Genomic DNA, 25143 nt, shown 5'->3' on the forward strand with positions numbered 1-25143 from the left:
CATTGGACTTCATCCCTGGCAAGCATAGAACTCTCTGATCATCTTTCTCTAATTCTGCCCTTGAGCTGCTGCCAGGAAGACAGAGGAGAGTCTTCTCATCTCCCTCTTCATCTGGAAATTCATCCATTCTTGATCTTTTTCTTGTTTGGTCCCACTCAGGTCTTATCTGTTGCTCGAGTTCATCTCTATATTTGAATCTCTTGTGTAGCTCTCTCTTCATCTGGAAATTCATCCATTCTTGATCTTTTTCTTGTTTGGTCCCACTCAGGTCTTATCTGTTGCTCGAGTTCATCTCTATATTTGAATCTCTTGTGTAGCTCTCTCTCTGCAGAATCACAAATTGCTCTTTGAGCTTCAAGTCTTGCCATAAGAGCATTAGCTGCTGCCTGATTCAACCTCACTTGTTCTTTATACACAACACTCCTACAAGTAACATAAACCAATAGAGTAAGAGCATATAATAAAAATTATATGTATATTTATACATTTTCCGGCTATTATTTTTTAGGCGGCCCAAGAATGTAATTATCTCTATTATCAAATACTCGTGAATTTTTATTTTTCTAGTGGACATGTTTTTCAGTGATCTTACTGGTGCATGGCATCTCGAATCATCTTCTCTAGCATAGCTCTATAAGAAGATTGTGCCTCAGCTAGTCGTCGACATTTCTCTGCTCTCCTCCTTTTCTTTATTAGGACTAGCTCCAGTTCTTCTACGGCTGCTTTCTCCTCCTCAGTCTTTTGCTTTAATTCACCCACTTCATCGTCTAATTTCTGAATTTCTGCCTGCATCTTTGAAGTCTCTTCTCTGTGTCTCAAAGAATCTCTAGCCATCACAATAGCTTGGTATGGATTGGTCACCATGCCTGGATCTTCATTTTCTTTCAAATCCGCCTTTGATCTTTTGTAAGCTGTCACAAAAGAAAAACTTTAAAAAGCAAAACCAAAGAAACAAAGAGTAGTCTCACCACCGCCCCAAGCCTTTGGTAATTAAGTGGAGAAGGGGTAGAGGGACGGGCCCCACTGGCCCTCGAGGATTTCTCAGTCACTTGAAAAAATAGAACTATACACTTGTCTATTCTCACAAGACATTAAAATCAAGAAGCAGATGATGGTGTTTATTATTTGGAGACTAACCTACAATAGGAGTGTTTGATCTTGGTCTTCTATTTATATCCAAGGATTTCAGAGTAGAGGAAGAATCAAAAGACTCTCTTCGACTTAGAACAACAGCAGCTGGAGCCAGGCCAATCTTTTCTTGCGATTCAACAAAATGATGAGGAAAAACATGGGAATCAACAGTTTGTGAGGCATTCAGTTCTTCATTTTCACCTTCAGAAAACAACCATGAAAATGCTCTGCGCCTGAAAATAATGACAGTAAGCATCTAGCAGTTGCAAAATATCACTTTTAAACTGGAAAAACATTCAACAAACATACAGCAACCAACCTGAAATCTGAATTTGATATAGCAAAGATGGACAGGAACTGGTTTATGGATATACCAACTTGCAGATCCCACCAGGGTATAAGGAATTCCAGCTTATTATTCTTTTTCTTACATGATTGCCACTGCATTATCCTCAGATTGCTTGGAACAGTTAGTCCTCCTCCTGCAATTTCACCAAATTGTCACAAATTCAGAACTCATAAAATGAAGAAAAAAATGACTAATGCAGAAGAGTTTAACTTATATACACAGATGGTGTAAGCTTTTACAACAGGTAAAGGTGACCTTATAGTGTAAAAGTTTCTTTACACTGTCCAGGTACATCAGTCAAACTTTGCGCGGAAAAACAGAAGGATGCAGAAAGATGATGAGTAATTACTGGAGCAAGGAAACCAATGATCAATTTTCCAAGCCAGAGGTGAAGCTGAATCAGCATGATAATACAGAACATTGCCATATGAGTCTACTCGAAATACTTCAGGATCAAACCCTGCATTCCTGGAGTTCAAAAATTATAATCAAGAATGAGAAACCTCTTATTAAGCATGTCCTAATTATTCATATTGGATAAGTTGAATTGCATGAACAATCCAGTTTTACCCGAGATGGTTGAGTTGCTTCCACAAAAGAGACAGGAAAATCTTCGGTTTTGTACTGGGTTGTGCATTTGGATCAATGATAGGGAACATGTCATCCAATTCTTTGGCTCTCAAAACCTATTATCAATCAATATAACAATGATCAAAATTTGAGGCAGCACATAATTCCTCCAGAAAATTAAGTACAAATATGGTAGGATGCATTAGAGAAAATAATGCATGCATTAGCTTTTGGTAATACTAATCCCTTGTTTGGTATACTTTTTCAACCTACGTATTATTAATGCAAGTATTAGTTATACAACTTATTTGGTATTATCCTTTGTATAACTAATACATAACAAACCAAGGTATAACTAATGCATGCATTAGCACGGTTAAAGACAAAATTGTCCTTAAAGTCCCTTATAAAGCTAAAGAATACAAGGAAATTTTTAAAAACTAATTTTCTTAAAAGCTATGCAGGGCATTTTAATTTTTATTGCACCACACCAAACAGTGGATAAAAAATAATCTCCGCATAACTAATGCTTGCATTACTAACTCATACATTACTAATCCCGGCATTACTAATACACCTTATTCAGCATTATTCTTATACACCCTACCAAGTGACCCCTCACTGTTTTAAAGGAAACTATAATCTGGGACACTTGTTTTCCAATATCAGATAAGTGGTTTTTAGAACACTGGCTACTTGAAAATCACTGATTTAATTGGAGTTAGAAATTGAATAACATTCACAAGGTTTAACTCAACTATGAGGCGGATGCAATGTATAATCCACCGAGTTCAACTGAACTATATTTGCACAAAACATAGATATCCATGTACAAAAGTCACTAAAATATCAACAAATATTAAAATTCGAACCGTAATTGTAAATGTTCATTGAGTGTAATTGTGAGAAGATAAAGGTTAAAACCATCGAGTTTAAATCCTAAATCCATCCGTGATATCCACTTAGGGATATAACTATACTACCAATTAAGGTCCATTTAAGCTTTATAATGGATGAAGAAGGCGAATTTAACTTGCAATTAGAAGCTAGAAATCATATGCACCATAAATACAACGAAAATTCAACATAAAATTGGGGGAATTTTTTTTTCCCGAGGGAACAGATTAATCCACTCTTTATGGTGAGACAGAAAAAGCCATATTAAGTTCTCCATACAGTAATTTAATCAGATTTGGTGAATTAGATATAATTCGGAGCACCAAGTTCCTCCTTCTGAAAAATGACTGATTAATCTTGAAATAAAGAGAATTGAATTGATTCTTTATGTTACCTCATGATGTGGTAGAGAATAGGGAGTGAAAGCGAAAGGAGGGCCGCGGCTGAAGGGGCCAAAGCTTCTGTCTTTACAGATCTTGGCATAGGCCTTTGGGTATCCTAGTCCCTTGTCAATCACCATTTCTTCAGGGGTAAAAACAAGATCTCCAGCCATTGATGCCTCTGTTTTTTCTTGAAGAGAAATGAAGGAGGAAAAACCAGCGCTGAACAGAGCTAAGTGTCAGAGATTTATGTGATTTTGATGAAGAGAGGAAGAGAACCAACGGTCATGTCATTTTTAAAAAGTAGAACAATTGTGTTTTTTCCCTTTTTCAATTGGTTGAGAGGTGTAACGGCTAGATATGCTGGCCTACTGCCTTAACAGCTCTCTCGTATGTAATTCGGTTGTTCCTCGTTAAAGTCTTACCGTATTTGAAAAGACCATATTAGCCTTGTCGAATAAGCTATCAGCTGACCTGGATGTATGAAAACTATGGGGTGATTCGGTCAAAGAAATGGAAAGTTGTAGAACACAGGTCATCATTGAAGTTTGAACGAGTTTTAGAAAACCAATGAGTGGAACAAATCTATTACTCCTTAGTAAAAGGTCACGTGAAAAGTTCCTTTTAGTATGACAAACCAAGTGAGTACATGTCAACACACATCTAGGCTCTAACTAAATTCTACCCACGTAGTCAATACTTTTTTCTTTTTCTTTCTATTTTAGGAGAGTTTAGTGGTGAGGAAATGGATAAAATAAATGGCGGAAGGGGGGGGGTGGGGGGGGGGGGGAAGAACCAACACGACATGATAAAATAAAAATGGTTATTTGCTATTGACATTTTATTCTTTATTATTTTATTTTTTTGCTTGAAAGAAAATAAGCAAACATGTTTATGCCAAAGATATAATCATTAATTTTTGTGTGGTTTAAACACATTGACATAAGAGTTACATTAGGACGAGAGACGAATCCAAAATTTGAATTTGATGGGTTCAAAGTTTTTAGTATTAAACTCCTTGTACATTTCAAATTATGGGTTCAAATTTAGTTTATATTAAATACATCGGGAACTTTACATAACTGTCACTGTTTAAAAGAAATATAACAAATTCTCAGCAGAAAACCCAATATTATATTTGTGACATGAAAATATTTATATTTGTAGCACACAGTTTCATTAAAATAGAAATATTAATTATTAATCCCTAAACATAAGCAATTTGAATGAAAAATCAATAATTCTTTGTACAAAAATCATATTTTTTTTTCCCTCTTTATATATTAGCTTTCCATCTTTTTCTTCATCTTGTTAATTTTGTTTTCTGCCGAAACCAATATATTTTCTAAATTTGTTCCATTCGTTTTTTTAAAAATTATCTTTCTTAAATTTTTCTCTTGCTTCTTTCTTCCTTTCTTAACATAAAGATCTTACTTCGATAATAATATATGTTAACATATACAAAACGTATATATAAAAAATATACATTGAATTAAAACATATAAAAAATATACATAAAAAATACATCTTCAATTAAGATGACACTTAGATATGTGAAATATACATAAAAATATATCTTAAATTTAATTAAGATGGCATATAAATATACAAAAAAATATACATAAAAAATACATCCTGAATTAAAATGGCACTTGACATATAAAATATATTTAAAATATATATTAAAAATACATCTTAAAATAAGATGGCACTTCACAAATAAATATACAACAATTATATACATAAAAATACATTTTGAATTAAAGTGATACTTGATATACAAAGTATAAAAGATGTATAAATCAATACATCTTGAATTTAGGTGGCATTCACATATACATCAGATTTTCAAAAATGGAGCGAAGAAGATGAATGTTGGAAAGGGAGAATGGAGATGGACAAAAAAATTACTTCTTGTGATTAGTGAGTCAATTAACTTATTAAATGCTGAGCTTAATTTTTATAATATGCTAATAATGGGGGAAAAATGCTCTTTATGGAATAAACAATAAATGATACTATTTTTTTTAAACAATAGTTAAAAAAGGATCAAGCGTGTAAAAAATCCAAATACGATATATGTGTGTGGGAATGAGATCCCCTCCAGTGAAAATTGGTCCAGTATTGTTCCATACATAGATCGATTTAGCAAAGGTATATACCCTATTTATTATAAACTAAAATTATTTTAAAATATTATTTTCTATAGCTACCTTTTATATTTATAGCAAAATAAGTATTTTATGGTATATACTACCATTGCGGCATGAAATACGCCTATTTACGTTTTTCCTCTCTCTTAGACAACTTGACATACCTATTTTTAAGGGATTTCCGTTACTGTATTCATGAATACATAGCGCGAATACATGTGAATACAACTGTATTCATGAATACAGCAGCGCGAATATATGTGAATACATACGCGTATAACTGAACTGTCCTGATTTTAGGCATTTTTTGCTGATGTATTCATGAATACATGCGTGCGAATACATGTGAATGCATGCACGTACAACTGGATTGCCCTGATTTTAGGTATTTTTTACTGATGTATTCATGAATACAGTAGCACAAATACATGTGAATACATGCGCGTACAGCTGGACTGCCATATTTTTAGGCATTTTTTTTACTGTTATATTCATGAATACATGTGAATACATGCGCGTACAACTGGACTGCCCTGATTTTAGGTGCTTTTTGCTACTGTATTCAACTGTATTTATGAATACAGCAGCGCGAATACATATGAATACACTACTGTAACAACTGAATAATAGGTATAGGAAGTAATTATATATATGATAACTATAGTAAGTTAATAACCACTAAACAATAGTGATTTCTAAAAATTACTCACCGATTTATGCCATGTGTCCACCCACCTATATTATGGTTTAGATTCATTTTGTTATAAACAATTAAAAAGATAAGGCAATTTTGAATTAAAAATAAAATAAAAAATACAAAAAAGCTAAGGCAACCATTTATGTAAACGTGGCTACCATTTTATCTCATTCTATATATATATATTTATTTTTATTTTAACTACACAATAAGTGAAGATTTTGTTATAAAATAAAGACAGTAAAGTAAAGAAACTGAAGACAAGTATAGAGGGAGATTGATATTTTTATTCAACTTCAAACTGTTGTACATAATGAACTGAAAACTTCTCTATTTATAGAAGAAAGGAAGCAGCTGCGAGGCTTTTCAGGAAGCAGCTGCAAGGCTTTTCTTTAGCTGCTTGTAAGCTGTCTGCATGAGCTACTTGCAACCTGCATGTTTAATAAGAAACTGCTGCAAATCATTTCATTGAGCTACTTGCAACCTGCATGTATCAGCTGCTTGTAGATAAACTTCAACAGAGTACTAAATGGATAATCTTCTTCAGGAAGATTATCTATAGTGGGGTAATAAATGGACATCCACAATAATTATTTTCATAACACTCCCCCTTGGATGTTCATTAAAAGGTATTGTGCCTCGTTAAAACCTTACTAGGAAAAATCCAGTGAGAAAAATTCTAGTGAAGGAAAAAGAGTACACATATTTAGTAATACGCATTTCTAGCTGCCTCATTAAAAACCTTATAAGAAAAACCCTGTAGGAAAAAACCTTAGTAAGGAAAAAAGAGTACATCACGTATTTTACTTCTCCTGATGAAAACTTTGTTTCAAATATTTGAGTCTCCGCATTCCAATCTTGTATACCATCTTCTCAAAAGTTGATGTTGGTAAAGATTTAGTGAATAAATCTGCCGGATTGTCACTTGAACGGATTTATTGCACATCAATGTCACCATTTTTCTGAAGATTGTGTGTATAGAATAATTTTGGTGAAATGTGCTTCGTTCTATCTCCTTTTATAAATCCTCCCTTCAATTGGGCTATGCATGTAGCATTGTCTTCGTATAAAATTGTGGGTCTTTTATCACATTCCAACCCATATTTTTTTCGAATAAAACGAATCGTTGATCTCAACCATATGCATTCCCTACTTACTTCATGAATAACTATTATCTCAACATGATTTGAAGAAGTAGCAGTAATAGATTGCTTTGTGAAGCGCTATGATATGACAATACCTCCACATATAAACACATACCCGATTTGATATCGAACTTTATGGGGATCAGATAAATAACTTGCATCTACATAACCAACAAGATCTACACTACCTTTGTTAGCATAAAACAAACTCATATCAAGAGTTCCCTTTAAATATCGCAATATATGCTTAATCCCATTCCAATGTCTCCGTGTAGGAGAAGAGCTATATCTTGCTAGTAAATTAACAGAAAATACAATGTCAGGCCTTGTAGCATTAACAAGATACATAAGTGCATCAATTGTGCTGAGATAGAGTATTTCAGGACCAAGGAGTTCATCATCCTCTTCTGGAGGTCAGAACGGATCCTTATTCACTTCGAGTGATCGAACACCCAATTGGTGTACTTAATGGGTGCGCTTTGTCCATGTAAAAGCATTTTAAGACCTTTTCTGTATAGACATATTCATGGATAAAGATCTCGTCTGCTAAATATTCAATTTGCAGACTAAGACAAAGTTTTTCCCTATGGAGCTCTTCTGAAGTTCCTATGATATTTATGCCATTAACATAAACAACAAGTATAATAAACTATGATGTTGTTTTCTTTGTAAAAATGCATGGACAAATGCCTTCATTTACATAACCTTCATTCATCAATTCAGTGAGGCGATTATATCACATGCGCCCAGATTGATTTAAACCGTACAAAGATCTTTGTACTCTGATTGAATGCATTTCACGATGCTTTGAACTATATGCTTCAGGCATTTTAAATCCTTCAGGGATCTTCATATAGACTTAATCAAATGAGTCATATAGGTTATGCCTTGCATTTAGATGGCATGACATCTTCAGGTGTCTGGACTACAGGTCCGATCCTCACAATCTTTTACAATATTGTGCACTATATTGTATCAAATATATCGTCGACGATCATTTCATATCGGTTCGCAAGCGACATAACTTGTTGAGATCTCATCACTTTCTTTATTTTCAGGTACCTGAACTTCTTCCGGAGTTTCATGAAATATTATGTCGTGGGCTCTTCCGGAGCTTATTTCCTCCTTATTATGATCATTTTGATCATTTGCTCCTATTCTTTTCAAGAATTGTTACCTTTGGAACCGATTGGTCTACTACGCTTCATGCGTACAGTAAACTCTATCCTTCATTAACTTAATTTTAATAGGAGCATTTGCAGCTGAAATATGATATTTAATTTTGGATCAGCAAATGCTTCTGGCATTTGACTTGAATTATCTTCTAAGCGAGGATCATATTAATGATAATTCGATTCATATAGTATATTTTTCAACTGTTTTATTCCATCACCCAAATGTTAGAAAAACTAACATATATCCCAAATCTTCTTTGAAAAATATATCATTGTGCATTGTGGTAGAGAAATTAATCATATACCACACATCAAAAGTTATTAGATAGTAAAAATATTTGGTTTCTGATCCTAAACCAATTGTGAGGGGATGACTTATCATATTTTGTTAGTCTGATGCATACAAGTGCTGTTGTATGCAATTTAGAAAATCTTAGACCAACACATGAGGCTTTGTTCTCATAAGCAATAGTTTAGCCATTAATAAGAGGTATTCAATGCTAAACTAGCTTGGATATAAACCAGCATCATCAAAATGAATTATTTTGATTTCATAATCTGAAAATTATGCTCTTAATTGAGAAAAACAATTTCAAATGTCAAACTGCAGGTTGACAATATAAACATACATGTAACCATCTTATATATGCATATATAAGTGGTTCACATGATAGGTGAATGAGCTCATATTCACCTTTTATATATTTCAGAATTCGGGGATTGTAGTCCCAACTTTAGTTGGTATAATCAAATTATTATGAGAACAAGCAATACAAGAGAATTCTTTAAGAATCTTCTAGTTCTTCAGTATATGCTTATCTGAATTCTCAAATAGCTCATTTAAAAATGGCAAATGAAAACTTAAAGTTTATCATGGCATGTGCTATCTCTAAGTAAACTTCTGGTTTACTATGGCATAAACTTTTGCATCAGTAAACTTCTAATTTACTGTGGCTACTTTTGTATCAGTAAATTTTTGATTTACTGTGGCTGCTTTTGCATTAGTAAACTTCTGGTATACTGTGATACATGATGTAGTACAAATTTAAAGAATAAGACGGGTAACTTCTCACATACATATTTACCCCATATGATTGTGGAAACGTGAAGATTTTCAATCTTTTAATCATTTGTAGTCTCAATATGATAGCCATTTGTATCAGTAAACTTCGGGTTTACTACATCATATGTTTTGACCATAATCATATAATAAGAATGACATATTTGTATATAAGCTCTTCGAGAGCCTTCGTTTATTATCCACAATCTAATATTTATCGGACACTACTGGTGTCATGTGTCTTCTAGACAAATATCTAGCTCTTCAGGAGTTGTTGATACATTTTGTACTATCAAATATTGCTCAGACACTTCCGGTATCATGAGAGAAAATCATAATCAAATAAACAATATAAAGACAATTCTAAATTTATAAATGTAAGAAATCAAGAATTTCAATATTTTTTACCACCAACTTTGTGTCTCCTTCAGGAGAAACGCCATTAACATATGAATATTTTATATCAAAGCGACAACCACATAGTCATTACATCCTTCAGGGAAATATACATGAGTTGTTATTTTCTTCGGGGTAGTTAATAACAACTAATCATAATATATCAATGTGATTGTAGTAGAAAGTATTCTACAAGAATGATTTTGCCTTAGAATGATACTTAATAAAATTATCCAAGATGTTTTACGTATAACAGGTACGTGCGACAATGATCTTTATGCCACAAAAATAATATTTATATCATCTGTTATTCTAACTCTTCCGGAGGTGAGTTATGGTATTTCTTCATTCACTACAGGGAATGAAAATGTGCTTCAAAAATAACTTTGAATAGCTCATTATTTTATTTACGCACAAAAAAACACAATTTCATAATATTTTCCTGCTTCGGGAGAAAATTTCAATTGTGTTACTTCTTCAGGAGCAAATTAAAATACGAAAAATTGAGTATATATTCTCTCAATCATATTACCTCTTCTGGAGGTGAATTGCAATATATTTATATCAAGAGCACGTTCATATTTACGACTTTATAAATATTGTCACATTCACTTCAGGGAATGGATTAATATTTATCAGAAATTCTCATCCTTCAGGAAATCGAATATAATTATCTGAACGCGCATTAATCACATCAATTATGATGCTTCAACCTCTTTTAAAATATTTACTAGTTCAGGAGCAAATCGAGGCATGCATGTAATATAGAGAATATTTCTCTAGCTTATCTTTAATTGTAATCATAGAAAGCCAAAATTATCACTTCTGGTGGTCATAGGCATATACCACTTCTGGTGGTTAACAAAATTTAGTTACAATGAGATATACGAAACATAACCATTTCTGGCGGTTGTATATTTCTTGCAAACTCTGCTAGAGTTTAAGTGGATCTAACAATGTTATCCACTTTATAATCCTTTATTAAGATAATTAGGATGAAAATAAATATCAAAATAGGTACTGCATGCGTAACATATAACAAATTAAGCGATGATAAAGATATTTAAAATATAAGCAAATGGCTCAAATAATCTACGCAAATTTGACCACTTCATATGTAAGTGATATCTACATCACTACTCTAAGTGATATCTATATCACTACTCCATATAAAAAAAATTCACCGCCTCAAGGATATAATCTGCTTTATGATACTTGGAATAAACAAGATTTGACCACGGAGTTAAGAGCGTCACATTACATTGGAGGCGTTACATTGGAGATGAACATTTGTTTTGAATAAGCTGTGCCTCTGAGATGTTCACTCTAGACAGCTCACTTGAGCAGCCAGGCTGTTGAACATAATTGGCGTGCATAACGACGAGAATAGAGAAAAGAGTGACGGCGATGGAAAGATACAAATACTCCAGAGTAGCTCTGACCCTGGGCCGAAGCATCTGAGCAAATCGTTCTTGAACCCTTATAAACCTCTGCTCTGGATCCCTCTGTACATAGAACTAAAAGAAAAAGAGCTTTCCTATATATATCCCTAAGATTGCACAATCAACCTTTTCGTATCATTTGGGGGGTTTATGGGTCTTCCCAATTCCTTGCTTTTTGCCGAATTAGGATTCTCGAATATAAATTAAATATAAGTGTTCAAAATGGTAAAATTCGTGCTGATAACGTGTTATAAAATAAAGGCAGTAAAGTAAAGAAACTGAAGACAAGTATAGAGGGAGATTGATATTTTTATTCAACTTTAAACTGTTGTACATAATGAACTGAAAACTTCTCTATTTATAGAAGAAAGGAAGCAGCTGCGAGGCTTTTCAGGAAGCAGCTGCAAGGCTTTTCTTTAGCTGCTTGTAAGCTATCTGCATGATCTACTTGCAACCTGCCTGTTTAATAAAAAGCTGCTGCAAATCATTTCATTGAGCTACTTGCAACCTGCATGTATCAGCTGCTTGTAGATAAATTTCAACAGAATATTAAATGGATAATCTTTTTCAAGAAGATTATTTATAGTGGGGTAATAAATAGACATCCACAACAATTATTTTCATAACGGGTTTGTAGTACTACGATAACTATATAATAAGTGAAGGTTTGTAGTACTACGAAGGGTAACATCGTAAATACACACATCCTTTCATTTTCAGATGTAACCCACGAATCCCATTTTTTCCACTTTAAGACCTAAGGCAACACAAATCATGCCTTTTCCTTTTCTTCCCAAGGTTCCACGTGTTAAAGGAAGACATAGCAAAAACACTAAAAATCAAATACCCTTTCATTCTCTCCGTCTCCTGCTTCCGGAATCTGTTATGGTGAGTTATTATTCACTGCTATCATTTCTTCTCAGCGTTTATTTTAAATCTGCAGGTTTCTCTGCTTAGTATTTCTACGTTTTTTCTGTTTAATTTAATTATTATTTGTTTGCTTGTTATCTGCTTTTTGTTTTCCTTTTCGATTTCTCTGCTTTTCTGGTGAAATTTTTAGTTTTAGTGCTTCAATCATGTATGTTTGTTCGGATATAATCTTTAATTAACACCTGCATTTTTCTTTTCTTCTGTTCTTCCAGACATGCTCAACAATTATCTAATCTGTCGGAGATGAAAGGAGAAGAAAACAGTCGTGTAGAAGTCTATTCATTTTGGTGAGTTTTTTTCTGTAATTTTCCTTTGTTTGTTGGTAGTCACAATTTGATGGGTATACGTTAGTTTCCTGTTCTTTTGGTTGACATATGTTTTTTCTTCAGACGTTTTATTTGTTGGATTTCTACATGCATGCCAAAGATTTAGTTGGGTTTTCTCATCATTCGTGATATGTATTTGATCCTTAGTGCATCGGCTATTTAGGATTCTTTACCCGGGTACATTTTGGGCCCCTTACCTTATATAGTGTGCAGGTGATTCCATCCTTAAAGATGAGTGGTATTCAATAGAGCTCTAATATACTGGTGGTATCTTCACATCTTTAATAACAATATTAGACATGTGCGGATATGGGAGAAACGAATATGGGTGAATGTGTATTATAAAACTGAGATTTTTATAGTTACTTAGATCTTGCGTATGAAAGTCTTACATTGACTAGATAAGAGGGCAAGAATATATTTCTCTGACAATCAAAAGACCTATTCCTTCTGTCCGATTTAGCATAGTGTACGAAAGCAAACATGGTGCTGGTTTCAATTGCTGGGTTACAAATGCACATGAATGTGTGCTGTTTCTCCTAGGTTTTCTTGAGCAATTTGCCATGGTATCACGATTCCTTTCCTTCCATCTTTCTTTCATGCATTTACATTAAGGTGATGCCCAGTAGATTCAAATTTGATGCATCTGGTTTGAAGCCTTTTTGATAGAGGTCTTAGCATAGTTAGTGAGCAAATCTTGTTGTGATTGAAATTTGAATTTTCAAGTGAGCTGGTCAATTTTTTGATGGACACAAGGCCTTCACATGTAAATTTTTCTCCTTTGCATTCCTTTTTTTAAATTAAAAGTTGTAAAGATGAATTACAATTTTTTCGGAAATAAATTTTGAAAGATTGCAATTGACTTATGAAATATACTAAAATTATATATGGACCATAGTACTCAAGATTTCTTTCACGAACCTCGTGGACCATAAGTGCTTAAATGCATATGACAGCAAACGTCTAAAGATGAACCATATTCGATATCTGTGAGCACCTAATTTTTGACTATATTTGAATTTTTATTACCTTATATATATATATATATATATATATATATATATATATATATAGGGTAAAAATTAATAATAATTTAAAATGTCAATTATTACTATTAGTATTATTTTTATTTTTATTTTTATCTTTATTTTTAAATAAAATGAATTAAAAAACCGAAAATAAATAAAAATTAATTATTTTTTTTTTTTAAACAAATTTCGGATGGGAATTAAAAAAATAGGAAAAGTAGAAATATAAAAGTAAAAAGTAAAAGTAAAAGTAGGTGGAAATTGTTTAATAAAAAAAGTAAAAGAAAGTGGAAAATTAATAAAAATAAAAGTAAAAGAATGTGAAAATTTTAAAAATGAAAAGTAAAAGAAAGTTGGAATTAAAAAATAAAAGTAAGGGTAGCTGAAAAAAAAAAAAAAGAAGTAAAATTAAGTGGAAATTAAAAAAAGAAAAGAAAAGTAAAATAAGTGGAAAATAAAAAAAGAAAAGTATAAAAGTGGGAATTTAAATATAATAAAAGTAAAAAAAGCAAGAAATTAAAAAATAAAAGGAAAGGAAAGTGGGGAATTATTTTTTATTTTTTTTAACAAAAATGAGAAGTGGGAATTCTTTTTAATTAAAAAAAATAAAATAAAAAAATAAAAAAACAAAACTGAAAAATTTTCGAAAGTTTTTCTATAAATAGAAGAGAAAAAAGAGAAGGAGAAAAAAATAGGGAGGAGGGAATTGAGAGAAATGTTTTTGCTTATTCTACGTTAAGAGAATTTCTATTCGTGTCATTCTTTCTTCGGCTTTCTTTCGAAAAAATACAGCAATAAATCACCAAACTCTAACCCCGAAACCAACTGGAAACCAAGCTGAAAAGCACGACAAAAACGAGCCGAAAACCGAGCAAAACAGTCCCCTTTTGTACAGAAAACAACAGCTCCAAAGTTGAGTCGTCGAGTTCGAGCTCCGTTTGTCGATTTTGGTCGAGGCTCCATTTGCATCCTTGTCCATTATCCGAGCTTCAAAACAGTCTTGTAAAGGTCCATTTCTCCCATCATTGTTTTGTTAAGATATTATGCTTGAATATATAATTTGATCTTATTTAGCTTTATGAAGATTGAAATGTTTTTTTTCTGTATTAATTGTTAGGTCTCATTAGCTTTGTTAAATTTTGTTACTTTTTTGTTTGATTAACATGAAGATTGATGAAAACATGGTTTTTGGGTACGTAGTGAATGTTTGAACTTTGGGGATAAAATCCATGTCTGCTAGTTGAAATTGAAAAATGAGGTTTGGATTTTAAAAAAAAAGATAATTGGGCCCAGTGGTTGAGCTTTGCTTAATGAAACATGTACTACTGCAATTGACTAATGGATAGTGGAGTACCTTGATGAACTAGTAACTGGGCATACTCATTAATTGACTTTAAAAAGTCAATTGTGCTATGATCAATTTTAAGTTATTTGGGCCAGAATAATTAAGAGAAAAAGCTTATCCTTTTCCATAATTGATTTCATAATTCATGGCCTCACTAATCTCAAATTTTAGGAGAATAAATAATATCCGAACCTCGTAGCTTGCTTTAGGCGCGATTAATAATAAATCATCGTGACTATGGGTACGGTTCCCGTGGCATAGTCATGATACATAATTCTAAACTCAAATGCGCATTTCACGCGACTTGATCCCAACTTCAAATAATAAAAATCAACATGTTGTAGATCGCGGGTGCGTTTCACGTGCCGCGGTTCGCAATATGTACAAAAACAAGCGAGTGTGCGACATCGCGACTTGTTTAAATAAATTTCATAATCGTTTAAAATAATTAAAAGTGGTATAAAAGCATTAACACATAAAGGGTTCTAAAACATGTAATAAACTAGAAAATTAGGTCAATTATTAATAGTTGAGCGACCGTGCTAAAACCACAGAATCCGGGAGTGCCTCACACCTTCTCCCGGGTTAACAGAATTCCTTACCCGGTCTTCTGTGTTCGCGGACCATAAATAGAGTCAATTTCCTCGATTTGGGATTCTAAAATAAACTGGTGACTTGGGACACCATAATAATTATCCCAAGTGGCGACTCTGAATTAAATAAATAATCCTATTTCGAATAATGTCACTTAAATTGGAAAAACTCCCCTACCCCTACCCCTACCCCTACCCCTCGGGAAAAAGGAGGTGTGACAGTATCAACCATTCATCATTATCAAGAGGAAGAACTGCTGTGTTATAAGAAGGAAAAGAGGGATATAATGTAGGAGCTAATTTCTGTTAGCATTATTATTTGCTTTTAAGGACATGATTTCAAGAATTAAGGGAAAAATACCTCTCCTGTGTATGCACATTCTTCACCCCTTGGTAATAATTGAACAACCAGTAGTTTGACTCTTATTTAATATGAATTCCGGTTTCTACAGTATCTCACTTATAAAAATTAGCGACATTCAAACTAGAATGTCTCCATTTGCTATTATTAGATGTGCTATGAGCTGTTACCAATAGTTGTCCTCATTATGTTTGTATGTCTTCTCCCTCTTCTTACCTGATAATAGTTTGAATAGAGTTTGTTGCTTCCTTTTACAGTTATAATTTTGTTACCTGTCCGAGGGTCTGTTGGAAACAGCCTCTCTACCGTCACAAGGTAGGGTTAAGGTCTGCGTACACACTACCCTCCTCGGATCCCACTTGTGGGATTACACTAGGTATGTTGTAATTTTTCTATCTGTCAGTTGTTGGTCTTTTGTGAAGCAGAACAGAAAAAAAAAAAAAGGACTACTTTTCTGCCTGCCCCAACTTAACATTTTTACAATAATAATATCTATGATTGTCCTTGTCGGAATTATAAATATTTCCACCGCTGTCATCAACGACCTCTCACTATACTTATATGATGAACACAATGGAATTTTTCTTCGGTTTACTGTTGAATTTGGAACTTCCTCAATTAATTATATATTTAGAATTGAAATTCTCTTTTACAACCAGTAAATCTATTGATTACTCTCATCAATCTTCCAAGTGAATTGGAATTAGATCAGTCGATAATACAAATGCTATTTAGTTTATACATGTATAAATATATGTATCAGTCGCTTCTCAATTCGATATCAATCCTCCTCCAAGTAAATTTGAAAAATAGGACTACTATTTTGCCTGTCTTTTTACACTTTCACATTGCATACACCTTTATTACTTATTACAATTTGCATTTTTTCCCACCTAAGAGTTTCAAAGAATTCATATTTCAGAAATTATTATTCTCTTTTTTAATCAACAGTGGGTAAATATTTTCAACAAAAATATTTATCCTCATTTTTAATTATCATTATAAATAAATGCATTAAAACTTTTTGTTTATAATTTTAGACAAAATGGTCTAAGTGTCCCCTAAACTTGCACCGAATGTTAAAGCCGGTATATAAACTCTTGTGTTTTCCATTTAAGCATCTCTACTTGATAGAATGACCATTAATATCACATTTGATCATTGACTATGCTTATACGTGTCTATCATGCTCATTTAAAAATGTAGAAGTCAACTCATATATCTCCATCATCAAACTGAGGAGAACAGGTATTGAGAGGTACTGCTTTCTTAATCGTACATGGATTGGCATTGAAAATAATAAATCTTTATAAATTTGAGTTACTAAGGTAGATAATTACTATGTCACCTTCAAAGTTTTAATGGAAAATTTTTAGTTGAACTTTTGTACTTACGTGCTTGCGTACAGAGTTGGATGACAGAACTAGGATTAACCCAAAAAATTGACATTTCCTAACCAGTGAGGTTTCAAATTAGTTTGTTCCTGTTGCACTTTAGCAGTAGCTGCTGCTTCCCCGCGTTGAGGTAAATTAGAGCTACTTCTATCTTTGCTCATGATACTTTGGCAGATTACAAATCTCTATTTTTGTAGCTGAAGGCTTTTGCAGGTTCAATTTTAGTTTCTTAGAGCCCAGGTGTTTGGAGCTGTATTTTATAAGGTAAGCTTATATTGTCATTCATTTTAATAGACTTTATCAATTTATTTATCTGATTGACCTAGCATTTGAAATATTCTGCTTTTATTTTCAACAAAGTGAATATCTCTTCTAATGCAGATAGGAGTCATATAGTAGGAATGGAAAATGCTAATTACATTTATCTCTGACTCTCGTAGTTTAGAGTATGTGTTTATATTGCTTTGAGCATAAATCAAACATAGACTCTTGAAAAAGTAGGAAGAATGCCCGACATAAGATTTACACTATTTCCGCATGCTGAATGCTTGTTCTCTGTGAAAGTATCAAATTCCTTTTTTGGTCTGATTATATTTTCTGCAAGTTGAAGTATAGGATACATCTACGACTGTGCCTTGGTTGAGTGCATAAGATCTTGCAAGTGGAAGTGTAGGATATTCTCACTGTTTATTTCCTTTTCAAAAGTAATTATGCCATTAAGATCTAAAAAGAGAAATAGGCTAGCCTAGATTTACAGAATTGATACAGGGGTCCAAATGGATTAGATATAGCATTCCAGAATACTCGGGCTCTCTACCCTTCCTCTATGTGCTATTGAAGCATGATGAGATAAATATAATAATGAAAGTTTACTATATTTTTATGTAAGAGCACTTTCTGGTATTTAGGACAAATGATTTCATACTAAGATTGCTTTCTGGTGTTTAGGATAGATGATTCATAGGGATGCCAACAATTTCAGTGCAAGCACAACTTGAGATACTTATCCTAAATCACAAATTCAAGAAGAATGACAATGTCTCGAACTGTGAGAGCTGGTGGATCCTGCGCGATTTTAATATTGCGAATTGTGATGCTCAGTAGCAAAATAGGAATTGTTGGGTCTTAATTTAATGTGCTTTGAGAAACTGGCTTATTATGAAGTAATGCAACCTCCGAAAATGAGGAGCTTTCCTGGCCAAGAGATAAAGGGTTATGCCAAATCTACTTCACTTCCTGTGTTTGACAGGGAGCCTTAGGAAAAGGTGCACTATTGGTCCTAATGCTAATACATATGACATGGGCCTGGCGCAGTAAGAATTCTTTTATCACATCTTTGTCTATCTTTGATCAATGAGCATAAGATAGGTTATTTGGTTGAGAAACCTTTATTCTTACCTTTAATTTCTTTTTTTGGAAAAATTCCACATGTGTTAACATAGGTACGCATGACGTTGTAATTAGCTACTTTAGCTGTAAGTGGTTGCCTATCATAATGGCCCTTAATTTTACTTTTCATGGTTCTATTGTTGATTTTCGCATCACTAGAGAATCAAAAAGAATTATGGACAGGCCAGCAATATTTGGGAAAATAATCTGCTAGGGTACGTAAAAGGAGCAGATGTTGACATAATAAACTTCTTCTCTATGTATACATGACATAAGTTTTATCGAGCGCAGTGTTGCAGAAAAATGATAAGAAGTTCCTGAAAATAGAGATGATTAAAGGAGTACATGAATTTTACAGTAGGTTGTCTAAGTCATTGTCTTTCTCCTTGCTTTTTCTATTTCTCCATTTTGGTAAAGAATATTATTGTTGGTTTCCATTAGTCTTTGTTTTCTTGATAGCAAGAAAATACGATGTACCCTTTTCCCTCATGTTCACAGTTGTATGTGTTGAGGTTTTAATTTTTAAGATGAAATAGTCTTAAAATGAGGATTATCCGCATTTGGTAAATATTACGTGTATTGACCATTTGGCAGCCGCCTAATGCTCTTCCCACCATGAATGTGCTTGCTCCACAAACATGAATGTGCTTGCTCCACAAACAAGCTAATGCTTGCTCCACCATGGAGGGTGGACGTTTGGTCTTCTTCAACACTGGCTGCTATATATATGTGCAGCAGATGTTGAAGAAAGACACTCAACACTCAACACACAAACTGAAATCCTGAAATCGCTCAACAGATTTGGCTATACATTGCACTCAATCCTCTCAGCATTTCCATACGATTTTCTGAGTTTCTACTCCTTCGTTCTGCATTGTTTTAACTTCAAACAAAGTAACTGTAAGTGTGATTTGCTACCGAACTTTGTGTTCGCTGAAACACTGGGGTTTGAAGTACCTCTACACCAGTGTGTGATTCGTTCTATCCTGGGAGGAAATAATCCATTACCTTGGGTACTAGGAGGGGATTAAATTCCTTAAGGAAACACTGTGAATTCAGTGGGCTCGAATTAATTATTGTTTCATTACGCTAACTTATATTTTACAGAATTATTATTTACAAATACAACAATATTGGCGGGACTAACAATCTTAAGGAATTTAATATTTATTTCTGTATTTGTGTTATTCTTATTATTCTGCAAACTAAAACCTTTGTGGTTTTGTGTACTCCCGTTTTGGAGAGTAAAGCCTTCGTGGCGTTTTGTTGGAAGATTAAAATCTATGTGATTTTTACTCCAGTTTGAAAACGTTTATTAAACGTTTGTTTGTGTCATTCTTTTACAGAAAAAATGACGACTGAAAGCGAAAACCAAGCTGTTCCGATGGTGACTGCCAACGCATCGACAAGCCGAACACCGGCGTTGGCACCGGCAGAAAAACCCGAAAAATTTTCCGGGATTGATTTCAAGCGCTGGCAGCAGAAGATGTTCTTCTACTTAACTACGTTATGTCTACAGAAGTTCATCAAGGAAGATGTTCCTGATCTGCCAGATAAAACTCCAGAGAATGAACGCTTTCTCGTGATTGAAGCGTGGAAGCATTCTGATTTTTTATGCAAGAATTATATTCTTAGCGGACTAGATGATAATCTGTATAATGTATACAGTAGCATGGAGACGTCAAAAGAATTGTGGAATGCGCTTGAAAAGAAATATAAAACTGAAGATGCCGGGATGAAGAAATTCGTTGCCGCAAAATTTTTGGACTACAAAATGGTAGATAGCAAGTCTGTTATTACCCAAGTCCAGGAATTGCAAGTGATTATTCATGATCTACTTGCTGAAGGTCTTGTCATCAACGAAGCATTCCAAGTAGCAGCAATGATTGAGAAGTTGCCTCCGTTGTGGAAGGACTTCAAAAATTATTTGAAACACAAACGAAAGGAAATGTCCCTTGAAGATCTCATTGTTCGGTTGAGAATCGAAGAGGACAATAAAGCTGCTGAAAGGAGAGGCCGTGGAAATTCAACAATAATGGGAGTAAATATTGTTGAAGCTAACAAAAAGAGGAAGAAGGCTTCTGGTCCGAAATACAACCCAAGCAAGAAGCGGTTCAGTGAAAATTGCTACAACTGTGGGAAAACCGGACACAAATCTACGGAGTGTCGTGCTCCGAAGAAAGACAAGAAAAGGGGTCAAGCAAACATGTTAGTAAAGCATGATGATGTTGATAACTTGTGTGCCATGCTTTCTGAATGTAACTTGGTGGGAAATCCTAAACTGTGGTGGTTTGATTCAGGAGCCACTCGCCATGTTTGTGCAGTTAGAGAAGCTTTTGCTACTTATGCTCCTGCTGGACCCGGAGAGACAGTTTATATGGGAAATGCTTCAACAGCAAAAGTTGAAGGATATGGGAAGATATTTCTGAAAATGACTTCTGGCAAGGTCATGACTTTGAACAATGTCCTTCATGTTCCCGAAATGAGAAAGAATTTAGTCTCTACTGGACTTCTTGTTAAGCACGGTTTTAAGTGCGTTTTTGTGTCCAACAAGGTTGTCATTAGTAAGAATGAAATATTTGTAGGAAAAGGTTACCTCACCGAGGGCCTTTTCAATCTGAATGTAATGGTTGTGGAAAACAATAATAATATTTCAGCTTCTTCTTACTTACTTGAGTCAAATGATTTATGGCATGTACGTTTGAGTCATGTCAATTATAAAACCTTGCGGAAAATGATTAACTTGGAAGTACTGCCCAAGTTTGAATGCGAAAAATCAAAATGTGAAATATGTGTGGAATCTAAGTATGTTAAACATCCTTATAAGTCAGTTGAAAGGAATTCAAATCCTTTAGACTTAATTCACACAGATATTTGTGACATGAAGTCAATACCATCTCGCGGTGGAAAGAAGTATTTCATAACTTTTATTGACGATGGTACTCGATATTGCTATGTTTACTTACTGAATAGTAAAGATGAAGCAATAGACGCATTCAGGCAATACAAAAATGAAGTTGAAACGCAACTTAACAAGAAAGTAAAAATGATAAGAAGTGATAGGGGTGGTGAATATGAATCTCCTTTTGAAGAAATATGTTTAGAATATGGAATTATTCATCAAACAACAGCCCCTTACACGCCCTAATCTAATGGGATTGCGGAAAGAAAGAATCGCACATTAAAGGAGATGATGAATGCGTTGTTGATAAGTTCTGGTTTGCCACAGAACTTATGGGGGAAGCCATTCTTACGGCTAATCGAATATTAAATCGAGTGCCCCATAGCAAAACACAATCCATTCCATATGAAAAATGGAAAGGAAGGAAGCCCAACTTGAATTATTTTAAAGTGTGGGGGTGTTTGGCAAAAGTGCAAGTTCCTAAACCCAAAAGGGTAAAGATAGGATCGAAAACTGTTGATTGTATTTTCATAGGATATGCGACAAATAGTAAAGCATATCGATTTCTGGTTCATAAATCAGAAAATCCCGACATTCATAATAATACGGTTATAGAATCAGATAATGCTGAGTTTTTTGAAAATATATATCCGTATAAAAAGGAATGTGAGTCGTTTGGTGAAGGATCTAAACGACCTCGGGAAGAAACAAAAGAAAGTACATGTAATCAGGAGGATCCAAGACGTAGTAAACGTCAAAGAACATCTACTTCATTTGGACCAGATTTTGTGACTTTCTTATTGGAGAATGAGCCTCAAACATTTAAAGAAGCTATGACTTCTTCGGAATCATTGTTTTGGAAAGAGGCAGTCAATAGTGAAATATAATCCATATTGAACAACCATACATGAGAATTGGTTGATCTTCCTCCTGGAAATAAACCTTTGGGTTCTAAATGGATTTTTAAGAGAAAAATCAAAGATGATGGCACTATTGATAAATTCAAGGCAAGGCTCGTAGTCAAAGGGTATAGACAACGAGAAAGTCTAGACTACTTTGATACATACTCTCCAGTTACAAGAATTACGTCCATACGGATGTTAGTAGCATTAGCTGCAGTGTATGGTCTTGAAATTCATCAAATGGATGTTAAGACGGCCTTCTTAAATGGAGAGTTGGAGGAAGAAATTTACATGGAACAACCTGAAGGGTTTGTGGTTCCAGGTAAAGAAAAGAAGGTATGTAGACTTGTTAAGTCTCTTTACGGACTAAAACAAGCACCCAAACAATGGCATGCAAAATTTGACCAAACAATGTTGTCAAATGGTTTTAAGATAAATGAATGTGATAAATGTGTGTATATTAAAAATATTCCAAATCACATAGTCATTGTTTGCCTATATGTGGATGATATGCTGATAATGAGTAATGACATTGCCAACATAAATGCTACTAAGCGTATGCTCAATAGCAAGTTTGATATGAAAGACTTGGGAGTTGCTGATTTAATTCTGGGAATTAAGATCCATAAGACTCCTCAAGATCTGGCATTGTCACAATCTCATTATATTAAGACAGTACTTGAAAAATTCAAGCACTTGGGCTTTAAAGTTGCAAAGACTCCAATTGACGTGAATCTTGCATTAGCAAAGAACAAAGGCCAAAGCATATCACAATTGAATTATGCTCGTGTGTTGGGATGCTTAATGTATATCATGAATTGTACACGACCAGATATAGCTTGTGCTATAAGTAAACTGAGTCGATATACGAGCAATCCAGGCCAATCTCATTGGATGGCAATGAAACGAGTTTTGGGATATTTAGAACATACCAAGAACTTTGAATTGCACTACAGTAATTTCCCTGCGGTGATTGAGGGATACTATGATGCAAATTGGATCACCGGTTCAACTGATTCTAAGTCCACGAGTGGATATGTATTCACTATTGGTGGAGGAGCGGTATCTTGGAAGTCGTCCAAACAAACATGTATTGTCCGCTCTACAATGGAGGCTGAATTCATAGCCTTAGATAAAGCCGGTGAAGAAGCTGAATGGCTCCGGAATTTCTTGGAAGACATTCCATTTTGGCCCAAACCGTTGGCACCAATATGCATACATTGTGATAGTCAAGCGGCAATTGGAAGGGCTGGGAGCGTTATGTATAACGGTAAATCTCGTCATATACGACGAAGACATAAAACCGTTAGACAATTACTCTCTAGAGGAATTATCACGATTGACTATGTAAAGTCAAGTGATAATGTGTCGGATCCACTTACAAAAGGCCTAACTAGAGAGGTAGTTGAGAAATCATCAAGGGGAATGGGGCTATGGCCGAGAACAAGTCATTGTGGCGGTAACTCTACCTAGAAGACTGAAAATCCCAAGATCTAGGTTCAAGGAGATCAAACAAAGTCATTAATGACGGTTCAACATTGTCAAATAAAATTTTAGTCTGTTCTCGTGATGAGACAATGTTCAGTACCAAGGATAAAACACTAAGGCTTTTTAATGATTTCTAAATTTGATACGGGGTATATCAAATAGTGTATCTACAGGATGACACGTTTAGGAATCACCTATGTAAGTGTGAAGTATTAGCCGCTTCAAGGAGAACTTTGTAAGGCCAGTTCTCTACGCACTTATGAAACCAGGCAGTGTTCATGGCTGAAACGAATACAACAATGAGAACCAAAGACGGTTAAGGGTTGATTGTGTGACTTATGGTTGTCTAGGTATACACCAAAGATCGACGGTTCAAAGATATCAAATCTACCGATTGACCGAGTATATCCGACATAAGTTTACTACGGAAAGTTCAAAGGGAAACCTACTTATCCAGATGCGATTAATCCTTGCTTGTAAATCACACAATTTTTTCATGCATACTTCCGTGATATAGCCATTCCCCATTCATGTGGGGGATTGTTGAGGTTTTAATTTTTAAGATGAAATAGTCTTAAAATGAGGGTGAATGGGAAATGGAGGGAAAATGAATTTTTTGAGTAAAATTTTAAGTTTCCCTCTCTTGACAATGAGACATTGTCCCATATTGGAAGAGGAAGAGATTTTTGGTGGGTATATATATAATTGCTCTTCTTGTAGCTCTTAAAGAGTTAAGAAGAAAGCAAGCCTCGCGCCGCCGTCGCTCGCTCGGCTCGGCTACGGCTTCGGCTTCGGATTTGGATTTGGTCAAATGATCGATTGATTGATTAATTTTTTGGACCAAATTTATTTGTTAATAGTAAATATTAACGTAAGATTATCCGCATTTGTAACGGATATTTTCCAATCCGTGTATTGACCATTTGGCAGCTGCCTAATGCTCTTCCCACCATGAATGTGCTTGCTCCACAAATATGAATGTGCTTGCTCCACAAACAAGTTAATGCTTGCTCTACCATGGAGGGTGGACGTTTGGTCTTCTTCAACACTGGCTGCTATATATATATGCAGCAGATGTTGAAGAAAGATA

General features: G+C 34.2%; 1 protein-coding gene and 1 long non-coding RNA gene across 3 annotated transcripts; one reads left to right on the plus strand and one right to left on the minus strand.

Annotated features, from left to right (window-relative positions):
* Positions 1-49: 49 nt before the first annotated feature.
* LOC107806956 (uncharacterized) lies at positions 50-3621 on the minus strand. Its single transcript, XM_016631230.2, has 7 exons — positions 3342-3621; positions 2051-2166; positions 1830-1948; positions 1451-1613; positions 1138-1364; positions 593-911; positions 50-423 (listed from the first exon to the last, which is right to left on the minus strand). Exons 1-7 carry the CDS (start codon positions 3498-3500, stop codon positions 186-188), a joined length of 1341 nt encoding a protein of 446 aa, XP_016486716.2. The 5' UTR covers positions 3501-3621; the 3' UTR covers positions 50-185.
* An 8540-nt stretch (positions 3622-12161) lies between these two features.
* Positions 12162-18644, plus strand: LOC107806954 (uncharacterized). Of its 2 annotated transcripts, XR_012708507.1 has the most exons (5): positions 12162-12283; positions 12538-12612; positions 16236-16354; positions 17185-17636; positions 18321-18644. It is a non-coding gene; the product is annotated as an uncharacterized LOC107806954 (long non-coding RNA). The 2 variants fall into 2 exon arrangements; XR_012708506.1 differs by having other exon boundaries at positions 16236-17636.
* Positions 18645-25143: the final 6499 nt, after the last annotated feature.

Source organism: Nicotiana tabacum, chromosome 4, assembly GCF_000715075.1.
Source record: "Nicotiana tabacum cultivar K326 chromosome 4, ASM71507v2, whole genome shotgun sequence".
In the NCBI taxonomy this organism is placed as follows: Eukaryota; Viridiplantae; Streptophyta; class Magnoliopsida; order Solanales; family Solanaceae; genus Nicotiana; species Nicotiana tabacum.